At 42.5% G+C, this 20,435-nt stretch overlaps 1 protein-coding gene across 2 annotated transcripts in view; it reads left to right on the forward strand.

Annotated features, from left to right (window-relative positions):
- The window catches only part of elovl5 (ELOVL fatty acid elongase 5), a 133,594-nt gene that overhangs the window by 104,393 nt on the left and 8,766 nt on the right, over positions 1-20,435 (forward strand). For both annotated transcript variants that reach the window (XM_073056736.1, XM_073056735.1), the window contains 2 exons: positions 9,607-9,778; positions 16,436-16,560. In XM_073056736.1, coding sequence (XP_072912837.1) covers positions 9,607-9,778; positions 16,436-16,560 — 297 coding nt within the window. The remainder of the gene's footprint in view (positions 1-9,606; positions 9,779-16,435; positions 16,561-20,435) is intronic.

The following is a 20,435-nucleotide window of genomic DNA, read 5'->3' on the forward strand; positions in this document are numbered from 1 at the left end:
CTGTCAAAGGTTATATATTCTCCTTGTGATAGCATGGGTTTCCTCCGGGTGCTCTGCTTCCTCTTACATTTCAAAGATGTATGGGTTAGTAGGTTAATTGGTCACATGAGTATAATTAGGGGGCACAGGCTTGTGAGCCAGAAGGGCCTGTTACCGTGCTGTATCTCTAAATAAAAAGAAATGGCCATTGAGGTGGCACAATGGAGACACAATAGACTGCAGATGCTGGCCTTGGGAGCAATACACAAAGAGCTGTGCAATTGAGCAGCATCTATGAAGGGAAATGAGCAGTTGATGTTCAAGTCGAGACCCTTCATCTGGGGTGGCATCCAAGTTCATTTCCTTTCACAGAGGCTGCCAGGTCCACTGAGCACAAGCTCAATTCCTCCTGTTCCTAATAAACTTTGCAAAACCATCAGTATCCATGAAACCACAAATTCAGAGGCTGCTTTCACCATTGCTGGAGATTTTAACCAAGTGTCGCTGACCAGAATTTACCCGAAGTTCTGCCAACACATCAAGGTGAGCCTACCCGCCTAGAGGCAGAAATTGAAGTAGGAAGCAGCCATCCTGAAAACTCTCCACTGTTGGTCCAATGAATCAGACTCAATGTTACAAGACTGCTCTTTGATAGTCACCTGGGAGGTTTTTCGAGCTGAGAGCATCTCTGAATACACGGAGGTGGTCGCAAGCTTCATTCAGAAGTGCATTGAAGACATTGTTCCCCAAAAATTGGTCCGGGTCTACCCAAACCGGAAGCCTTGGATAAATAGTTCAGTGTATGTTGCTGTCAGCGCAAGGGAGAAAGCCTTTACCTCCAGAGAACAACAGGAGCTCAGGAGATGCCACTATGGTTTACGTAGAGACATCAAGGTGACAAAACAGCAACACGGGCAAATTCCAGTCACAACTCTGTGACAATGATAGCAAGAGCAGTACAGCCAACATTGCCACCTGGCTCCTGGATGAGCTAAATGATTTTTTATGCTCGATTCCAGGTTGCTAGGACTGAACCCCCGAGGAGAGCCACTGTTGAGACCTGCATTTTGGTTATCCCCGAGGCTGAGATCCATAGAATATTCCAACATGTCAACAGCCGCAAGGCAGCGAGGCCGGATGGTATCTCAGGGCACATCCTCAAAGTATGTGCTGAATAGCTGGCTGGTGTGTTTAATTTTTAATCTCCCTCTCCCAGTGTGTAGTGCCCTCCTGTTTCAAATCGTCCATCATTGTTCCTGTACCTGAAAACCAAGCTATCATGCCCGAACGATTGGCGCCCTGTTGCACTCACATCAATTATAAGCAAATGCTTTGAGAGGCTGGTTAAAGACTACATCTGCAGTGTGCTACCATCCACACTGGACCCCCTACAATTCACCTACCGATGGAACCGGCCTACCGATGACACCATATTCATGGAACTACACGCTGTCCTCACTCACCTGGAGAAGAGGGATGCATACATTAGAATGCTGTTCCTGGACTACAGTTCAACATTCAACGCCATAATTCCCTCCAGACTTGACAGGAAACTCAGAGGCCTCAACCTGTACCACACCTTGTGCAGTTGGATCCTAGACTTACTATCAGATCGCCGAAAGGTGGTAAAGATGGGCTCCCTGACCCCTGCCTCTCTGGCCCTCAACACAGGTGCCCTCCAGGGTTATATTCTGAATCCCCTTCTCCACTCCCTTTACACCCATGACTGTACTGCCACACACAGCTCCAATCTGCTGATCAAATTCACAAAGGAAATGACTTTGATCGGCCTTATTTCTAAGCGGTGAAGAGACAGCCTACAGAGGAGAGGTCGACACCCTGATGCTATGGTGCCAGGATAACCACCTCTCCCTCAATGTCCAAAAAACAAAAGAGCTGATTGTGGATTACAGAGGAACGGAGACAGGCTCGGCCTGGTCAACATCAATGGGTCTGCAGTTGAGAGGGTGAGTAGTTTCAAGTTCCTCATTATACACATCACCAGTGATCTCACCTGGACTGTACACACTGGCTTTGTGGCAAAAGAATCACAACGTCTCTTCTACCTCAGGTGACAGAAGAAGTTTGGCATGGGCCCCAAATCCTCAAAATTGTCTACAGAGGCACCATTGGGAGATTGCTGGGCACTGCAGAGAGTGGTACAGACAGCCCAGTGCATCTGTGAATGTGAACTTCCCTCCATTGAGGACATTTATAGCAGCAGGTGCAGAAAGAATGCCTGCAAGATCATCGGGGACACCAGTCACTCCAACCATAAACTGCTTCAGCTGCTTCTGTCTGACAAACGGTACGGCAGCATTAAAGCCAGGACCAACAGGACAGCTTCTTTCTACAAGCCATTAGACTTTTAAATACACATGTCTGCAACGGAGTGGGATGGATGTAAGATTTAAGTAAATTATAAATTCTAATTCTAATAAAGTGGCCATTGAGTGTATGTGCATGGTTTTCTGCTGCTGCAGTCTATCCACTTCAAGATTTGATGTGTTGTGCATTCAGAGATGCTCTTCTGCACACAACTGTTGCAACAAGTGGCTATTTGAATTATTGTTGCCTTCTTATCAGCTTGAGCCAGTCTGGTCATTCTGCTCTGAGCTCTCTCATTAACAGAGTATTTTCAGCCACAGAACTGCGGCTGACTGGATGTTTTTTTGGGTTTTTTTGCATCATTCTCTGTAAACTCTAGAGACTGTGAAGATCAAGGAGATCAGCTGTTGCTGAGATACTTCACCCTCCTCTATCAATCATTTCAGTCAGATCACTTGGATCCCATTCCTTCCCCAATCTGATGTTTCGTCTGAGCCACTTAACCATGCCTACAGGCTGTGCTGCCACATGATGGGCTGATTAGATATTTGCATTGACAAAAAGGTGCACAGGTGTACCTAATAAAGTGGTCACTGAGTGTATATGAAAATAAGTAGAGCATGGAGAGCAAGACTAGTGAAACATAGAAAACCTACAGCACAATACAGGCCCTTCGGCCCACAATCCTGTGCCGAACATATACTTACTTTAGAAATTACTTGGGGTTACCCATAGCCCTCTATTTTTTCTAAGCTCCATGTACCTATCCAAGAGTCTCTTAAAAAACCTTATTGTATCCACTGTTGCCGGCAGCCCAGTCCACACGCTCACCATTCTCTGCGTAAAAAAACTTACCCCTGATATCTCTTCTGAACCTGCTTCTAAGCACATGGGTTCATTGTTCATTCAGAAATCTGATGGCAGAGGGGAAAAAGCTGTTCCTAACTGGTTGAGTGGAGGTCCTTAATGATGGATGTCACTATTTTGAAGCATTGCCACAGTTACAGAAGCAGCATAGGAACAGGCCCTTCAGCCCAGTGAGTCGGCACAAACCACCAGCCATCTATTTACACTAGTCATACTCTAATCCCATTGTCCACACATTCCTATCAATTCCCCCAAGGTTCTACCACCCAGGGATAATCTACAGCAGCCAATCCTACTGATCACATGTCGATGAGATGCGGGTAGAGATTGGAGCACTCAGGGAAACCCATACTAGTCACATTGTGAACCTGCAAACTCTACACATACAGCACAGGCCAGGTCAGGACTGAACCCAGGTCACTGCAGCTGTGGGGTAATCCGGTCTCTGTTACTGTTGTGGTCACAAATTAATGATCTGGTCTAAGGCTGTTGGCAAACAAAAATTCCTGCATTTGACTGAAAATCCCAGGAAGATTTTCAATTTAATCCTTGAAACGTGAAAGAGAAATTTTCATTTTTATCAAGAATCAAAATCTTAAATTTACATAATCTATCTTTTGAGATTAACATTGAATTCCTGTTTTTATTTGGTTTTTCTTGCTTGAATCATACAAAAATAAAATCATCATTAGATCCGCTTCATTTCTGTACCATACAGTTTTAGTAAAATCCACCTGTGAAATATAATTAGGTAAAAAATGTTGGCACTTTTGGTCAATTTTAGAACTAGAACTAGAATGTAGGAGAATGAGGGGAGATTTGATAGAGGTATACAAAATTATGAGGGGTGTAATTAGGGTAAATGCCAGTAGGCTTTTTGCACTGAAGTTGGCTGAGACCAGAACTGGAGGTCCTGGGTAAAATGTTTAAAAGGAAGGTGAGAGTTTGCAATGACTGCCAGTGGAAATGGTGGCTACTGCTTTGATTTCAGCATTTAAGAGAAGTTTGGATAGGAACATGGATGGGAGAGGTATGGAGGGCTATTCCAGGTGCAGGTCAATGGGACGAGGCAGAATAACAGTTTGACCCAGCCTAGATAGGCTGAAGGGCCTATTTCTGTACTGTATTCTATGACTCTAGTAATAATAATAATAATTATTATTATAAAGTATGTCAGAATTGTCGGACATGTTTGAATTTTCTCTGAAGTCTGGAATTTACAATCGGTATTAAGCTTATTGATTGGCCATCAATGGAAAGAAGTCTCATTAATACAGAGTATGTTTATAGGCTCCCAATCCCTTCCCAGATCTTAATGCTACCCCCATAAATTTTTCCTATGTAAAACTGGTTTCACAGGATAATATTGTGTATAAGTCTATAGCACAGTATGGGCCCTTTGGTTCACGATGTTGTGCCTACCTTTTAACTTACTATAAGCTCAATCTAACCCTTCTGTCTCACATAGCCAATCATTTTTCTTTCATCCATGTGCCAATCTGAGAGTCTTTTAAATGTCCTTAATGTATCTGTCTCTACCACCATCCTGGCAGTGTGTTTTATGCACCCACCACTCTCTGTGTACAAAAAATCCTCCTTTTGTCATCCCCCTTAAAACTTTTCACCACTCACCTTAAAAGGATGTCCTGTGAAATTATCCATTGCTGCCCTGGGGAAAAGGCACTGACTGTCTACTCTATCTTATACACCTCTATTATGGTGTCTGTCATCCTTCTTCATTCCAAAGCAAAAAGCCATAAATCGCTCAACTTTTTCTCACAAGAGATGCTCTCTAAACCAGACCAGATCCTTGTAAAACTCCTATACACCCTTTCTAAAGCCTCCTAGAATGAGGTGACCAGAATTGAAAACAATACTTAAGAGTGAGGTCTAACCAATGTTCTATAGAGCTACAGGATAAAGTGGTGGTAATTTAAGGCACCACAATCAATCATTGTGCCCTCCTTTGTAGTTGGAATAACTCACAGAGTGCACCCTTGTGCCAAAATGGACACTTCTGGTTGATGTTTTTATGTGAACAAATCAGGCTGAGTATATGTATTAAAAATCCCAAAGCTCTCATAAGTATACGACCAGAGTGGTATTGGTTTACTGTTGTCACGTGTACCAAGACACCTTAAAAAACTTGTCTTGCATACTATCCATACAAATCAAATCATTACATAGTGTATTGATCTAGAACAATAACACTACAGAATAAAATATTGAAGCTACCAAAAAAGTGCAGTTCAGGTAAACAACAGAGTTCAAGATCATAAATAACATGGTTTCAGGTATTCCTCTCCACAGATACTAAAGGTTAGTTTTATTTGTCACGCGTAAATTGAAACTTTCAGTGAAGTGTGTAATTTGCGTCAATGACCAACACAGTCTGTGGATGTGCTGGGGACAGCCTGCTAGCTGTTGCCACATGCTGGTGCCAACATAGCATGCCCACAGCTTACTAACCGTAACCTGTACGTCTTTAGAATATGGTAGGAAACCGGAGCACTCAGAGAAAACCCATGCAATCATGAGGAGAATGTATAAACTCCTTACAGTAACAGCGGGAATTGAACCCAGATCACAGGCACTACACACCATTCCACTCTGTTCAGTATCTTGAGGATTTTCTATTTAAATTCCTGAATTCAAGCTAAGTTCATGGGTTTTCACAGGCTTGATGCAACAATTTGTTTCAGCCTTACATCTCTCCATTCATGATCAAGGCCAGCCAGGTTGTTATCAGGTTTCCCTCTTAAACACTAATTAACTTTGTAGATTATCATCACATTTCTGAATTGACAATGAAACCATATACACTACCTCAATTTTTTTTCTTGTTTTGCTCTTCTTATTTAATATTTTAAAATTATATTTCTTACTGTCATTTATAATTTATTTTATTGTGTATTACAATGTACTGCTTCTGCAAAGCAACCTATTTCATGATATATGCCAGTGATATTAATCCTGATTCTGATTCTGATATCTGTACATGTGACAAATATCAAAGATGAACTTTATTCGTTGTGCATTAGGAATTTGCCGTAGTGTGTTAGTGCGTCAAGGAACAAAATAAACATTTAATAATTATAAGGAATAAAGAATTATATAAACTATAAAAAGAATATATAAATAAAATACAAAATTTAACAAAGTTAGAGGTTAAACAATCAACATTCTACAATAATAAGAATAAGCAATTGTATAAAAATAAAGTTAGTTGAAGTACAGATATGGAATAAAATGTTCAATAATACATAAATACCAGCATGTATTTACAGTGTAAACAGCATTACACAATTTGTTTTCGTGCAGTGACGGAGGTCATAAATAGAGGGGATGGAGGTGGGCTAACTAGAATGGTTAATCAGATTAATTGCCTGGGAAGAAACTTCTAATATAGTGTGTTTTTATTTTGTTTTAATAGTGCTATAGCGCTTTCCGGAAGAGAGGTTTTAGAAAGGGCAGTTTGCTGACACTGAGTTAGACAGCAGTTTTGCAGTACCCTCAGGGATATTGACTCACTCACTGTCATTTCATATCAGGCACTCATAAGCGCCTGCAATCAAAGGATCATTTTCTTCGCTGCCTTCACACTATGCTCACGTCTGTCTGGGTCCATCTCCATACGTGAAGAACTGGTTTGTGCTGTGATTGTTGTTGGGTAGGATAATTGGAACTCTTGTGTGATTGGCTGGAGGGTCAGATGACACAATCACAAGCGAGTGTTGTTACCCAATGAAAGATGCCAATTTAGATGCTGCCTTTTGTGGAATTTCTCTGAGTTTATAACAGTGATTGTCCATCGTATCTGATGGTGACAGAGACCTGTGCGGGAGTTTTTAAAGTGGGAAAGCTGTTGCACTCTCTCGACCTCGGAACAATGAGTCCAGTATGAGTAGTCAGAACAATTGGGGCCTTCCTTGGTTGCAGTGGATGAGCATGACTTCCTCTGTGCCCTTCGCTCTCCAAAAAGCATGGCAGAATTGCCTTCTTGGTGATTGGATGTCACCGTAGATCACATCCTCCCTGTCTGTCAGAGCTGACTTCACATGGTAAGACAGGCATGTCCCTGTCTCACTGGGTTATGAGACTCTCTGCTTACCCTCAACTGCTTTAGCCCACCCGTCAAAGCATTTCCACAGGTGCTACTTGGAGCCAAAGGTGAGATCTGAAGTTCTGGTAGGGCCTAAAATGGTGAGTTGCCCTGGAATAGACAGTGTAAGCCCCTTAACCAGAGATGCTACTTCTCCCTGGGGATGTCACCCCATACACCCCTGAATTTATAGTAAATTATACTTCTTATACCAAATCTAGTTTTAACAACTGAAAAATCTTCCAAATTGTCCTTGTGAAACATAACGGTACATTAATTTAATACGAAGTTAGTGGATATATTCTAGTAAACAAAAATATTACTCTTACAGGCAATGATTAAACGCACAGTTGTGGCTTGACACAGAAATTTAATTAGAGGCGGCATGGTAGTGTATCGGTTAGCGTAAGTCCAATTCAATTCCTGTCAATGACTATAAGGGGTTTGTACCTTCTCCCCTTGATCACATGGGTTTCCTGTGAGTGCTGTGGTTTCCTCCCACATTCCAAAGACGTACCGGTTAGTAGGTTAATCAGTCACGTGTGTAATTGGGTGGCGCAGGCTTGTTGGGCTGGAAGGGCCTGTATCTTGAAATAAATAAATAGATAGATAGATAGATAAATAAATAACTTTTTGACTTTGGTATTGTCCTTGTGCTGTTACTAAGAGCACTGGGATGATTTAGTATGCCATATTTGTACTGTATGGTTAGTTGTTTTCAAAGAAGAACTGAATCAAGCAGTCATATCTTTTAGTTTGTTTCTTTAGATGAATAAAATCTTACAGCATGGAAACAGTACCTTCGGTCCAACTCGTCCATGCTGATTGTGTTGCCCAGTGTGCTAGTCCTGTCTGCCTTTGTTTGGCCCGTAGCCCTTTAAACCTCTCCTATCCATCTCTTATCTAAATGTTTTTTAAACATTACTAATGTGCCCACTTCAACCAGTACTGCCCACTGGCAGCTCATTCCAAATATGCACTGCCCTTTGTGTTAAGTAGCTGCTTCTGATCTCTCTTTTGAACGTCTCGCCTCTGATCTTAAAAACCCCTACGTCTTGTTTTTAGCACCACCTCTCCCTCAGAAATTAAAAAATGATGCACTTCTTTCCAGTCCTGATAGGAGTCTCGAAACGTCAGCAGTTCATTTCCATCCATAGTTCCTTCAGCATTTTGTGTGTGTTGCTGTGTGCTTTCACCCTGTCCACCCCTTCATTATCTGGTATACCTCTATCAAGTCATCCTTCTACCTCTTGTCATAACTCTGGCCCTCAAGCTCAGGCAACATCTTGGTAAATGAGTACAGGTTGAGTGAGCCGGGCTTTTCTCTTCAGAGTGAAGGAGAATGAGATGTGATTTGATAGAGATGTACAAGATTGTAAGAGGTATAGACAGAGGGGATAGTCAGCATCTTTCTCCCAGGGCAGCAATGGCCAATGCCAGAGGACCTCCATTTAAAGTGAGTGGAGGAAAGTTTAGTGAGATGTCAGAAAAAGGCTTGCGCAGAGTATAGTGGGTGCCTGAAATGCAGTGTTGGAATGGTGTAGGCAGCTACATTAGAGACATTTAAAAGACTCGTAGGTGGGCTATGTGAGGGGGAAGGGTTAGATTGTTCTTGGAGTAAGTTAAAAGGTCAGCACAACATCCTTGGTCGAAGGGCCCTTACTGTGCTGTGCCGTTCTATGTTATATTAAATACTTTACACAGTCTTTTTAGTTTAATAACTTCTGTCCTATATCAGGGTGACTAAAACCACTGGGCACCACAGTGGCATAGCGGTTAGCACAACACTAGTACAGCATGGGGCATTCCAGAGTTTGGAGTTCAACTCCAGCACTGTCTGTAAGGAGTTTGCATGTTCTCTGCATGAACCACATGGATTTCCTCCAGGTGCTCCGGTTTTCTCCCACAGTCTAAAGACTATGGGTTAAGACTATGGGCTAATTGGTCATTATAAATTGTCCTGTGATTAGGCTAGAGTTAAATAGCTAGGTTGCTGTGCAGTGCGGCTTATTGGGCCAATAGGGCTTGTTCCATGCTGTATCTCTAAATAATAAATCAGAACAATAAATAAAACTGTTGTTTATTTGAAAGAGTATATGCCTGATCTCACTCAGGTTTCCAATGATCTGAATGACCCAAGCAGTCCGATGAAGTGGAGTGATGTGGAGCGTGGAGTTTGCCAGATTACAGGAAGAGTAATACCATTACTCTCATGATGGTTTGCGACGTTCCTCACCGCTAGATTTGCCTTAAGACTGCCAGTGATTTGATGTTTATGGTGTTTAATCGATGCTAAACTACATTTGAGCATTATTCCCTCTTTTTCGCAGATTATCCGTATCCTATGGTGGTACTACTTCTCTAAAGTCATAGAGTTCATGGACACATTTTTCTTCATTTTACGAAAGAACTACCATCAGATCACTATTCTGCATGTCTATCACCATGCCACCATGTTCAACATCTGGTGGTTTGTTATGAACTGGGTGCCCTGTGGTCACTGTAAGAGAAATAACCATCTTTTCTCTTTTTAGGTGTTTTTATTTGGTCTTTCAAAGGGCAACTAAACCCAAGGATATTGGGATCTTTCACTTTAATCGTGGCTTAATGTCCTACTTGGAATCTAGAGCCCCAGAAGTTTTAGATATCCTGCCATCACCTTCCTTTCATATACACTCAGTGGCCATTTTGTTAGGTACAGGTGTGGAACCTGATGTGGCCTTTTGCTGCTGTAGTCCATCCACTTCAAGGTTCGAGTGTTGTGCTTTCAGAGGTGCTTGTTTGCACACCCCTGTTGCAATCAGTGGTTATTAGTGTTGCCTTCCTGGGTCTGCTTGAACCAGACCAACCTTTCTCCTCTGACATCTCTCATTAACAAGGTGTTTTTGCCCACAGAACTGCCACTCACTGGATTTTTTTTTGCATCTTGCACCATACTCTGTAAATTCTAGAGACTGTTTTTCATAAAAATCCCAGGACATCAGCAGCTTCTAAGATATTCAAGCCACCCCATCTGGCATCAACAATCATTCCATAGTCAAAATCACTTAGGTCACATTTCTTCCTCATTCTGATGTTTGGTCTGAACATCTACTGACTCTCTTGACCATGTCTGCATGCTTTTATGTATTGAGTTGCTACCACATGATTGGCTGAGTAGCTGTTTGCATTATTGAGAAGGTGTACAGGTGTACCTAATAAAGTAACCACTGAGTGTATCTCTGTCACCCATCATTACTAATGTTAAGATCTCTGTTGCTATGGCAACAAAACAAATTTATTCAAACCTCTCAATCCAAATGATTTGTGAATGGCTAGATAACTTATTTGTCTGTGAAAAGGTAAAAATAACCAAGTTTGTGTTATAAAATAATTCCAGATCTACTAATCATATTCTTATTACTTGATTGATATTCTTAATACAACTGCTAACACCTATCCCAGCAACAAGACTCTTAAAGCTGTGTCATTGCATTAACCGTGTTTGCAAGCCATTAGCTCATATGTCAGGCCTGCTCCTGCTGACATCTCCCAGCCTGCATATGCAGACACCTCCTAATCTCCAACCAGCTAATAGGATTCATCTGCTGCTCGTTCCAGACATATCACCTGCAGCCTATTAAACCCCAGTTCTCATCCAGAGTTTTTGTTCAGTCATCAAACCAGCTAGCCTCAACCAGCTATTCCTAGCTTTGAAGTTTACCACGTTGCCTGTTTGGTTTAGTTTCTGTTCTCTCTTGTTTTGTCCCCACCCTGCCCCTCATAGCTTGTTATTTTTCAGTCTATTATTAAAATATTGTTCACCACTGGATGGGCTCAGCTGCTGTGCTTTTGGGTCAAGCCTCTGCTACATTTCCTGACATAAAGAGTCATAATGTCACACAGCACAGAAATAGGCTCTTCAACTCAACTGGTCCATGCTGGCCAAAATTCCCATCCAAGCCACTCCCATTTGCCAGTGTTTATCCTATATCCCTCTAAATTTTCCCTACCCATGTACCAGTCCACACACCTTTTAAATATTGTTAATGTATCTGCCTCAACCACTACCTCGAGCAGCTTGTTCCATCTACTGACCACCATTGGGGTGAAAATGTTATCCCTCAGATCCCTATTAAATCTTTTCCCTCTCACCTTAAAGCTATGTGCTTTTGTTTTTGATTCCTAAACCCTGGAAAAAGGACTGTGCACATTCACCTTATCAATGTCCATAAGATCACCCCTCATTCTCCTACACTGCAGTGAATTATGTCTCAATTTCCCTCCATAACTCAGTTCCTGAAGTCCTGGCAACATCCTTATACATCTCCTCCTCACTCTTTCCATTTCTGTTGTCTGTGCCTAATTAATAACCATCAATATGTAATATATATAGATAGATAGATAGGTTAAATGCAAGAAGGCTTTTTACACTGGGATTGGGTGAAACTAGCACTAGAGGTCATGAGTGAAAGGAGAAAAGTTTAAGGGTAACGTGAGGGGGAACTTCTTCACTCAGAGGGTAGTGAAAGTGTGGAACAGGCTGCCAGTTGAAGTAGTGGATGTGGATCCAATTTCGACATTTAAGAGAAATTTGGATTGATACATAATTGGGAGGAGTATGGATGGCTATGGTCTGGGTGCAGGTTGATGGGACTAAGCAAATTAATAGTTCGGCACAGACTAGATGGGCCATAGGGCCTATTATTGTGCTGTAGTGTTCTTAAAAAGGTTACAGGGAGAAGGGAGGAGAATGGGGTTAAGAGGGAAATTATAGCAGCTATGATGGAATGGCAGAGCAGACTCAGTGGGCTGAATGGCTTCTGTTGCTGGTCCGTGATCGCCTTTGTGAGATCTGTTTGAGTCTCAGCTATATGTGTGTTAACTTCTTGAGAACAGGTGAGTTGAGGTCATTTCATAGCTTGAAGGCTGAACATTCAGGCCCGGCTTGAAGATGAGCTGGGGTGGCAAATTTCCTTAAGTGTTATAATAGTATCTGGGCATCCATTGGCATGATAGTGGAGCAAGTAAAGCCTCATGCCCACACCTTTGGGTAAACTATTCACAGCCCCCTATAGCCACAAGTGTTGGATAGATGCTCCACCACAGCCTACTCTTGTGATCCTCATCACCATGGAGACCATGGGTGTCACAGTGACGTGGCTGGTAGAGCCTTTACCTTGTATCTTCAGTGACCCATGTTCAAGTGACATTGGGGGTTCCCTCAGAGTTGACACACAAGTTGATAGGGTTGTTATGAAGGTGTATGGTGTGTAGGCCTTCATTAATCAGGGAATGAAGTTCAAGAGCCTTGATGTAACGTTGCAGCTCTGTAAAACATAGATTGGACCACACTTGGAATTTTGTGTTTGACTCTTTATAGGAAGGATGTGGAAGCTTTAGAGAGGGTGCAGAGGAGATTTACCAGGATACTGCCTGGATTTAGAGATTTTGAGGAAAGGTTGGGTGAGCTGGGGCTTTTCTCTTTGTGGATGAGATGATGAGAAGTGTACAAGATGGTAACAGTCTTACAGTAGGTTGAGTGGATAGCCAGAGACTTTTTCCCCAGGGTGGAAATGGCTAAGACAAAGGGGCATAATTTAAGGTGTTTGGAGGAAAGTATCAGAGAGATGTCAGAAGTTTTTTTTCACAGAGTGGTGTTTGTGTAGAACACCCTACGAGGGGTGGTGATAGAGGCAGATACATTGGGGTCATTTAAGAAACTCTTAGCTAGACACATGGAGGATAGAATTTGGAGGACGATGTGGGAGGGAAGGGTTAGATTGCCCTTAGAGTAGGTTAAAAGGTCAGCACAACGTTATGAGCTAAAGTGTCTGTACTGTGCTGTGGTGTTCTATGTTCTAGTATGTCTGTGCAGAATTTGCACACGCAATTGCCTTATGGCCACGTGGATTTCCACCAGGCATTTCAATTTCCTTCCATATCCCAAAGGCGTGCTGGCCATTGTAAGTTGCCTCTTGTGTATGAGAGAGTGGCGAAGTCTAGGGGGAATTGATGGGAATGTGGAGAGAATAAAATGGGATTGGTGTGAATAGTGGTTGGTGGTCATTATGGGGCAAAGGGCCTGTATCTCTGTGACTCTTTTCAATCACTGTTTCCTGGTCTGTGGCTACAAGGGTATTGTTGGGCCTTGAGGACCTGAGTGATAGAGAAAGGTTAAACAGGCTGGGATTTCATTCCCTAGAGGGAAGCAGAATGAAGGAAATTTGCTAAAGGTATACAAAATTATGAGGGTTATGGATAGGGTAACTGCAAGCAAGCTTTTTCCACTGAAGTTGGGCGAGACAAGAACTAAGGGTCATAGGTTAAGGGTCAAATGTGAAATATTTAAGGGGGAACTTCACTTAGAGCGTGGTGAGAGTGCAGAATGAGCTGCCAACAGAAGTGGTAGATGTGGGTTCGATTATAACATTTAAGAGAAATTTGGATAGGTACATGGATGGGTAATGGAGGGCTATGGTTAGGGTGCAGATAGATGGAACTAGGTAGAAAATTGGGATGGTATGAACTAGATGGGCTGTTTCTGTGCTGTAGTGTTCTATGTCTCTATGACAGCTAAGCAATTGACTGGGTTGAATGGAATTGGAATTAGTTTATTATTGTCACATGTACAGAAGCACAGAGAAGAGCTTGTCTTGTGTACTGTTCATACCAATCCATTCTTCATAACTTTGCACTGAGATAGAACAAGCTAAAACAATAATAATGCAGAATAAAGTGTAACAGCTGCAGAGAAAGTGCAGTGCAGATAGACAATAAGGTGTAAGATCTTAATAAGATGCAGTGGATTGTGAGGTCATCTTATTGTACTAGGGAACTATTTAATAGTTTTATACCTGCAGGGTAGAAGCTGTCCTTGAGCCTGGTGGTACATGCTTTCAGGCTTTTGAATCTTCTGTCTGATGGGAGGGGGAGAAGACAGAAAGTCTGTGGTGGGTAGGGTCTTTGATGATGTTGGCTGTTTTACTGAGCAGTGGGAGGTAAGTGAGAGCTGTTACAGCACTGGCCAGGGGGCTCAGTTAGAGTGAAAGGGTTTCCTTAAGGCCAATGGATTTCTGAGTAATTGACCCCATTCTGTCCACTCCCATTGGCCACAACTGAATACCCACCTCACTCTGTCTCCTGACAGCCATCCTCCCTCACTCACCACCCAGCCATCTTTTCATTTTTGTGGACACCCTCATATCAGAGCCCAGACCCATTGTCAGCCACCCCCTCCTCACCCTGAGAGCATTCGTCTCATCCTGTAGGCAGCAACCTTGTGAAACAAGCCTCTTGTCCCAAAGATTGCAAGGTGACTGGAAGATCATTCTTATCATAGTGCATAGAACATTACAGTGCAATACAGGCCCTTCTGCCCACAATGTCGTGCCAGCCTCTTAACCTACTCCAAGATCAATTTATTCTCTTGAAATTAACCCTCTGAGAGAGAATCTCCTCTGCTTCCTACCGCTATAATGACCTGCCTTAAACCCACCGCCTCTTGATCTGCTGCAGGGAACTTCCTTTTGGGCCAAATCTAGGGTTTTGTACCCACAGTGTGTGTGAAGCACCTTGCCTGTAACCCTGCCTTGTGTTTGCACACTATTCAGAACTCACAGTCCTGGTGAGGGTGGGCACTAAAACAAAAAGTATATTATTGCTGAGTTATTTTGGGTTTAGTTGCTCTTCAGTGCTGTGGTTTACTTACACTGACAGTGTGACCATTTTACATATTTAACAACCGGACAACTGCCCTTTCTAGTCCTAGTCATTTGAAACAGTACACTTTGAAACTGGTCTTTAATTCAAGATGAATTGTGAAAAAGTGCTCTTAGTTAAAAAGACAATGTTTCAAAGCATGTCCTTTGAAACATGCTGCTTGCAATCACTTGTGCTGAATTCATGGATTGGATGGAGGTTGTTAAATTTCTGGGGGGTTTTTGTGTATAAGTTGAGCTATCTCTTGACCTTTCACTGTGCCGCGGTAGTGTAGCGGTTAGTTCAATGCTATTACAGCTCGGGGCATCGGAGTTCGGAGTTCAGTTCTGATGTCCTCTGTAAGAAACTTTGTATGTTCTTCCCATGTCGTGTGGGATTCCTTTCGATGCTCCAGTTTCCTCCCACAGTCCAAAGAGATATCTTTTAGTAGGATAATTGGTCATTGTAAATTGTCCTGTGATTAGGCTAGGGTTAAATTGGTAGGTTGCTGGGCAGTGTGGCTCGTTGGGCCGGAAAGGCCTGTTCTGTGCTGTATCAACAAAAATCAGTCATTTCCTTTTGTCCACATGGCATGAATGAACAGTGAACTATATGGACCCAACTGCCTTGGATCGAGACATGTACTGTTCCTTAAGGAAGGGTAGTTTTGTACAGGGTAGTAACACAAAGTGGGCCCTTGCACTCATTGTCAAACACTGTGTGGTCATTGCCACCAGCAAATGAAATGTCAGTTTTACCCCCTCTGCATGGCCTCATCGTGTCAATAGAGGAGGCCATAGACAGACATGTTGGAATGGGAACAGGAAGTCGAATTAAAATGGATGGCCACCGGGAAATCCTGCCTTCTGTGGCAGACAGAGCAGCAAGTTCCCAGCAGGGAGCCTTAATTAAGAGGTAGTGTGGTGGAAGCAGTCAGATATTTGACAGATCTTTATTATTTGAGACTTTAGATCAAGCAATGGTTACTAATTTATGCCTTTGCCATTTAGCCTGCCCAAATTAAACCGGATTTATGTCGAGTCCTGATAAATTAGGAAAAAAACTTGGAGAGTGGTCCCTCTGATTCACCTCCAGAATGGCCAATTTTTTAGGCCATGATGCTGTTTTGCACATTCTTATCACCATTCTTCACTAATCCATGTACCTATACACCTCTTTTTAATCACTGTGCAAGTTCATTGCATGCTAACCCAGTTAGAGTGAAACCCCATGCAGACTACGTAACTTCCAGACTTTTAGTCATCGTTCTTATATTGTGTTGCGAGTGCTTAATGTAGCATTGGGAAGAAATAGTCTTTTTTAAAAACTGGGTTATCTTCAGAATTTAGGAGCTGGATTCCTTTTAGTTGAAACTGCTTTTCAACACCCTTGTTTCTAGTTTTCAGATTTTAACATCGATGTTATTTTGTGCTTGTACTTCTGTCATGATCAGCTGACATTTTCCTTGTTTATTTGCAGCTTTCTTTGGGGCTACCCTTAACAGTTTCATTCACGTGCTTATGTACTCCTATTATGGTCTCTCTGCCGTCCCAGCCATGAGACCTTATCTCTGGTGGAAGAAGTACATTACTCAAGGACAATTGGTAAGTGTGTTTCATTGGAATCAGATGTTGAGGTTGATGTACAGATGATGAGATCACTGTCCAGTCCGTAGCTTAGGGTGGTAAAGAAGGCACTGGTTGGGACACTGGTCCAGAGAAAGATAGTTTCATTTAACTGAGGTTACCACTGAGGTCTCGTCACTAGGACAGCAAGTTGTTTACTGGTTACCTATGCTACTCACCACATGTATTTTGAATTATATTTGTGGTAATAGTTTGGTTTATGCGCTATGTGTGATATATGTATAACCTCTCATCGGGCTCACATGTAAACTTGGCTCGTTAGCTAACTCTGCTAACAGCCATGTGACTCAGTGGTGAGAACGCCACCTTTCATAAGCAATATACGTCTAGGGTCGGTATGATTTATGGTTCAACCAAACAGGAAAGCTGGGATGTTCTGATTAAGGAACATTGATTTTTGCGAATGCTGTGTAAATACTGCTGCATGCAAAGTTATCGTTCACCAGAAAATTAACAGATCGTACACTGGCATAAAATTATAAAGAAATATATTTACAAAATTTATAATTACAGGAAAAAAAAGAAAAATAAAAGGGCCCATTACAGTTCAACCAGTCCAATGTGCACCTAAACATTAGAGCTCATTTTTGGAATAGTCAGGGGTATATCGCTTTACTCACAGATTGGACCCAGATCTGTGTGAAAGCCTCCAGGACCATCTCGAATGAACTGGCTAACTCAAGAGTATTGGCACTTCCTCCTTGGAGCCATTCATCTGTACAAAGCACTTCTTACAACAGGGGTCTCTCCTTCAAATGTCATTCTGTGACATCTTCCCTTGTGCTCCATTCAGCAGTTACCACCAAAAAGACCCCAAACCAGAATATTGCCCTTCAGAAATCTATTCCTGCCCAGCTCCCTAGAACCTTCTCTCACATCCCACAATCCTGATCGGATGGCACGACATTCCTAAGTTGGACAACATGGCTCCTTATCTTTAGCTGAAGCCAAAACACTCTTACTAGCAGGACACACTGCTTTCACACAAAATGCTACAATAAAATACCTCACAGCGTAGCAGTAGAAACCTTACTCAGGGCATTACATATGTTTTGTGGGTGCACAGTGGTCCAGAGGAATGTTGTTTCTGTTGCAAGGACATGGCGGTGGAAACAAACCCAAGTGCAGAACGCGGGCATGGAGGCAGAGTCGGGAGGCGTTATTAACGTAGTGAGCGTGGAGTCGGTATCCAGGAGCAATGCTTGACCTAGAACTGGTAGCCCTAAGAACCATGAAACAAAGTTACTCACACCAGAGTCAACCAACAAACTGGCAGCTCCTTGTGCGCACAGGGTTTTTATACTGCATTGCCGATGGAAAGCAGGTGTGTGTAGTTAGTGGAACCTGGGAATGATTGGAACTAAACCAGGGGATTGAGGCCCAATTCCTGAGGTAAATAGCCAGGTGGGCGATTGCCAGAAGGGACCATGACAGTTTCATTTGGTTGTCAATACGTATAGTCAGATGACAATAAACTTGAACTTGAGTGAGTATGTATTTGAGTTAAGAAGTTGTGTTGAGCTGTATAGCACTCTGGTTAGGCTGCACTTGGAGTAGTGAGTGTAATTCTGGTTGCCTCATTACAGGAAGGATGTGGAGGCTTTGCAGAGGGTGCAGAAGAGTTTACCAGGACGCTGCCTGGATCAGAGAGCATGTGCTAGAAGGAGAGGTTGGACAATCTTGGGATGTTTTTCTCACAGACTCAGGGATGATCTCCTAGATGTTTGAAAGATTATGAGTAGACAGTCAGAATCTTTCTCCCAGGGTAGAAAAGGAGTGCAGGTATTTAAGGTGAAAGGGGGAAAGTTTAAAGGAGACGTGCAGGGCAGGATTTTTATGCAAAGAGTGGCGGGACAGGCTGCTTGTGGTAGTGGTGGAAGCAGCTATGACACTGGGGTTTAAGATGCTGCTACATACACATATGTATATGCAGGAAATGGAGGCATATGGATCATGTGTTGGAAGAAAAGGTTTGGTTTAAATCAGCATCATATATGGCATAGACATTGTGGGCCGAAGAGTCTGTTCCTGTACCATACTGGGGGGTGGGGGGGGGAGGGTGTGTGTGTGTGTGTTTATCACTCAGGAACAGAGATGCTGATGTTCTTATTTTGCATTGAAGTGCATCAGTCTGAGATTTTAACTTGTGCAATTTATTCAAATAGAGCTTTAGAGCTGACTCCTTGTGACTGATCTCCCCGCTGTGTGTCAGACACTTTCCAGTCAGTGACTAATCATGGTTTGGATGATGGTTGCAGTTTCCAGATGGTGACCGAGTTAACCTTGACAGCTTACTGGCCTGTGTTGAGAGGGATATGGGAGAGATGTTTAATGGAAAGATCTGACAGTGCAGAATCCTGAGAGGGAACATAGTGAAGGAGCACAGTCGGGCGTGGCAAATTCAGGCACAGAACCAGAATAACCTCTGATTCTGATGATTGTGAGGCTGGATGTGAGATGGTTATTGAGAAAAGACTTTCCCTGGGGTGGCAGGATAGATGTTGAATTGCTTTCACCAGTGGGAGTATCTTGAAAGAGGGTAAGCTGGTAAATCATTTTATTACTGTCACATGTTCTGAGGTAACACGAAAACCTTACCTTGCACACTGTTCATACAGATTTATTCATTACACAGTGCATTGGGGTAGAAAATGGGAAACATTCAAAGTAAATTTATTATCAAAGAACATATATGTCACCATATACAACCCTGAGATTCATTTCCTTGTGGGAATACTCGATAAATCTATAGAATAATAAACATAGCAGAATCAATGAAAGACCACACCATCTTGCGCATTCAATAAGTGAGCAAAAGACAACAAACTGTGCAAATACTAAAAGAAAGAAATAATAATAACAAACAAAAAAACAATAAATATCGAGAACATGAGATGAGGAGTCCTTGAAAGTGAGTCTGTAGGTTGTGGGAACATTTCAATTGCATTTAACATTTCACTTCAATTGTAATTAACAATGCAGAATAAAGTGTAAAAGCTAAGAGAAAGTGTAGTGCAAATAGACAATAAGGTACGAATCATAATGAGATAACATTATGATATCTAGAGTTTGTCTATTGTATGAGCAGACCCATTCAGTATTCTAAAAACAGCAGGATAGAAGCTGTCGTTGAGCATGGTGGTATGTGCTTTCGTACTTTTGTATCTTCTGCCTGATAAGAGAGGAGAGAAGAGAGCATATCCAGGGTGGGTGGGATCTTTGACTATGCTGGCAGCTTTATTGAGATGGTGAGAAATGTCGACAGAGTTCGTGGAGAGGAGGCTGGTTCCTGTGATGTGCTGAGCTGCGTCCACAACTCTGCAGTTTCTTGCAGTCATGTGCAGAGGAGTTGCCGTATCAAGCTGTGATGCATCCATATAGGCTACTTTCTGTGGCACATCAATAAAAATTGGTAAGGGTTGGTGGGGACATGCCAAATTTCTTTAGCCTCCTGGGGAAGTAGAGCTGCTGGTGATCTTTAATGGGCATGGCCTCTACTTGGTAGGACAAGGACCGGTTATTGGTGAAATGGAGATAATGGAGGAAGGGTCTAGAGTGAAAACATAGCCTTGCTTGACTCCAGTGCCAGTGGAATCAGCATCCATCTCCAAACCACGGCACTGGACGGTGGTAATCATGTGATTACACAGGAGGCTCTCGTGGTTGGTGAACTTTTGGCTTGTTAGAGGTGTACAAGATAATAAGAGGCATAAATCGATTGGACAGTTGGACTTTCTCCCAGGACAGAAATGGCTGATTCCAGAGGATATAATTTTAAGATGAGTGGAGGACAGTATCAGGGGGATGTCAGAGGTAGGTTTTCTCTACAGAGA

The sequence above is a fragment of the Hemitrygon akajei genome, chromosome 9 (genome assembly GCF_048418815.1).
Source record: "Hemitrygon akajei chromosome 9, sHemAka1.3, whole genome shotgun sequence".
In the NCBI taxonomy this organism is placed as follows: Eukaryota; Metazoa; Chordata; class Chondrichthyes; order Myliobatiformes; family Dasyatidae; genus Hemitrygon; species Hemitrygon akajei.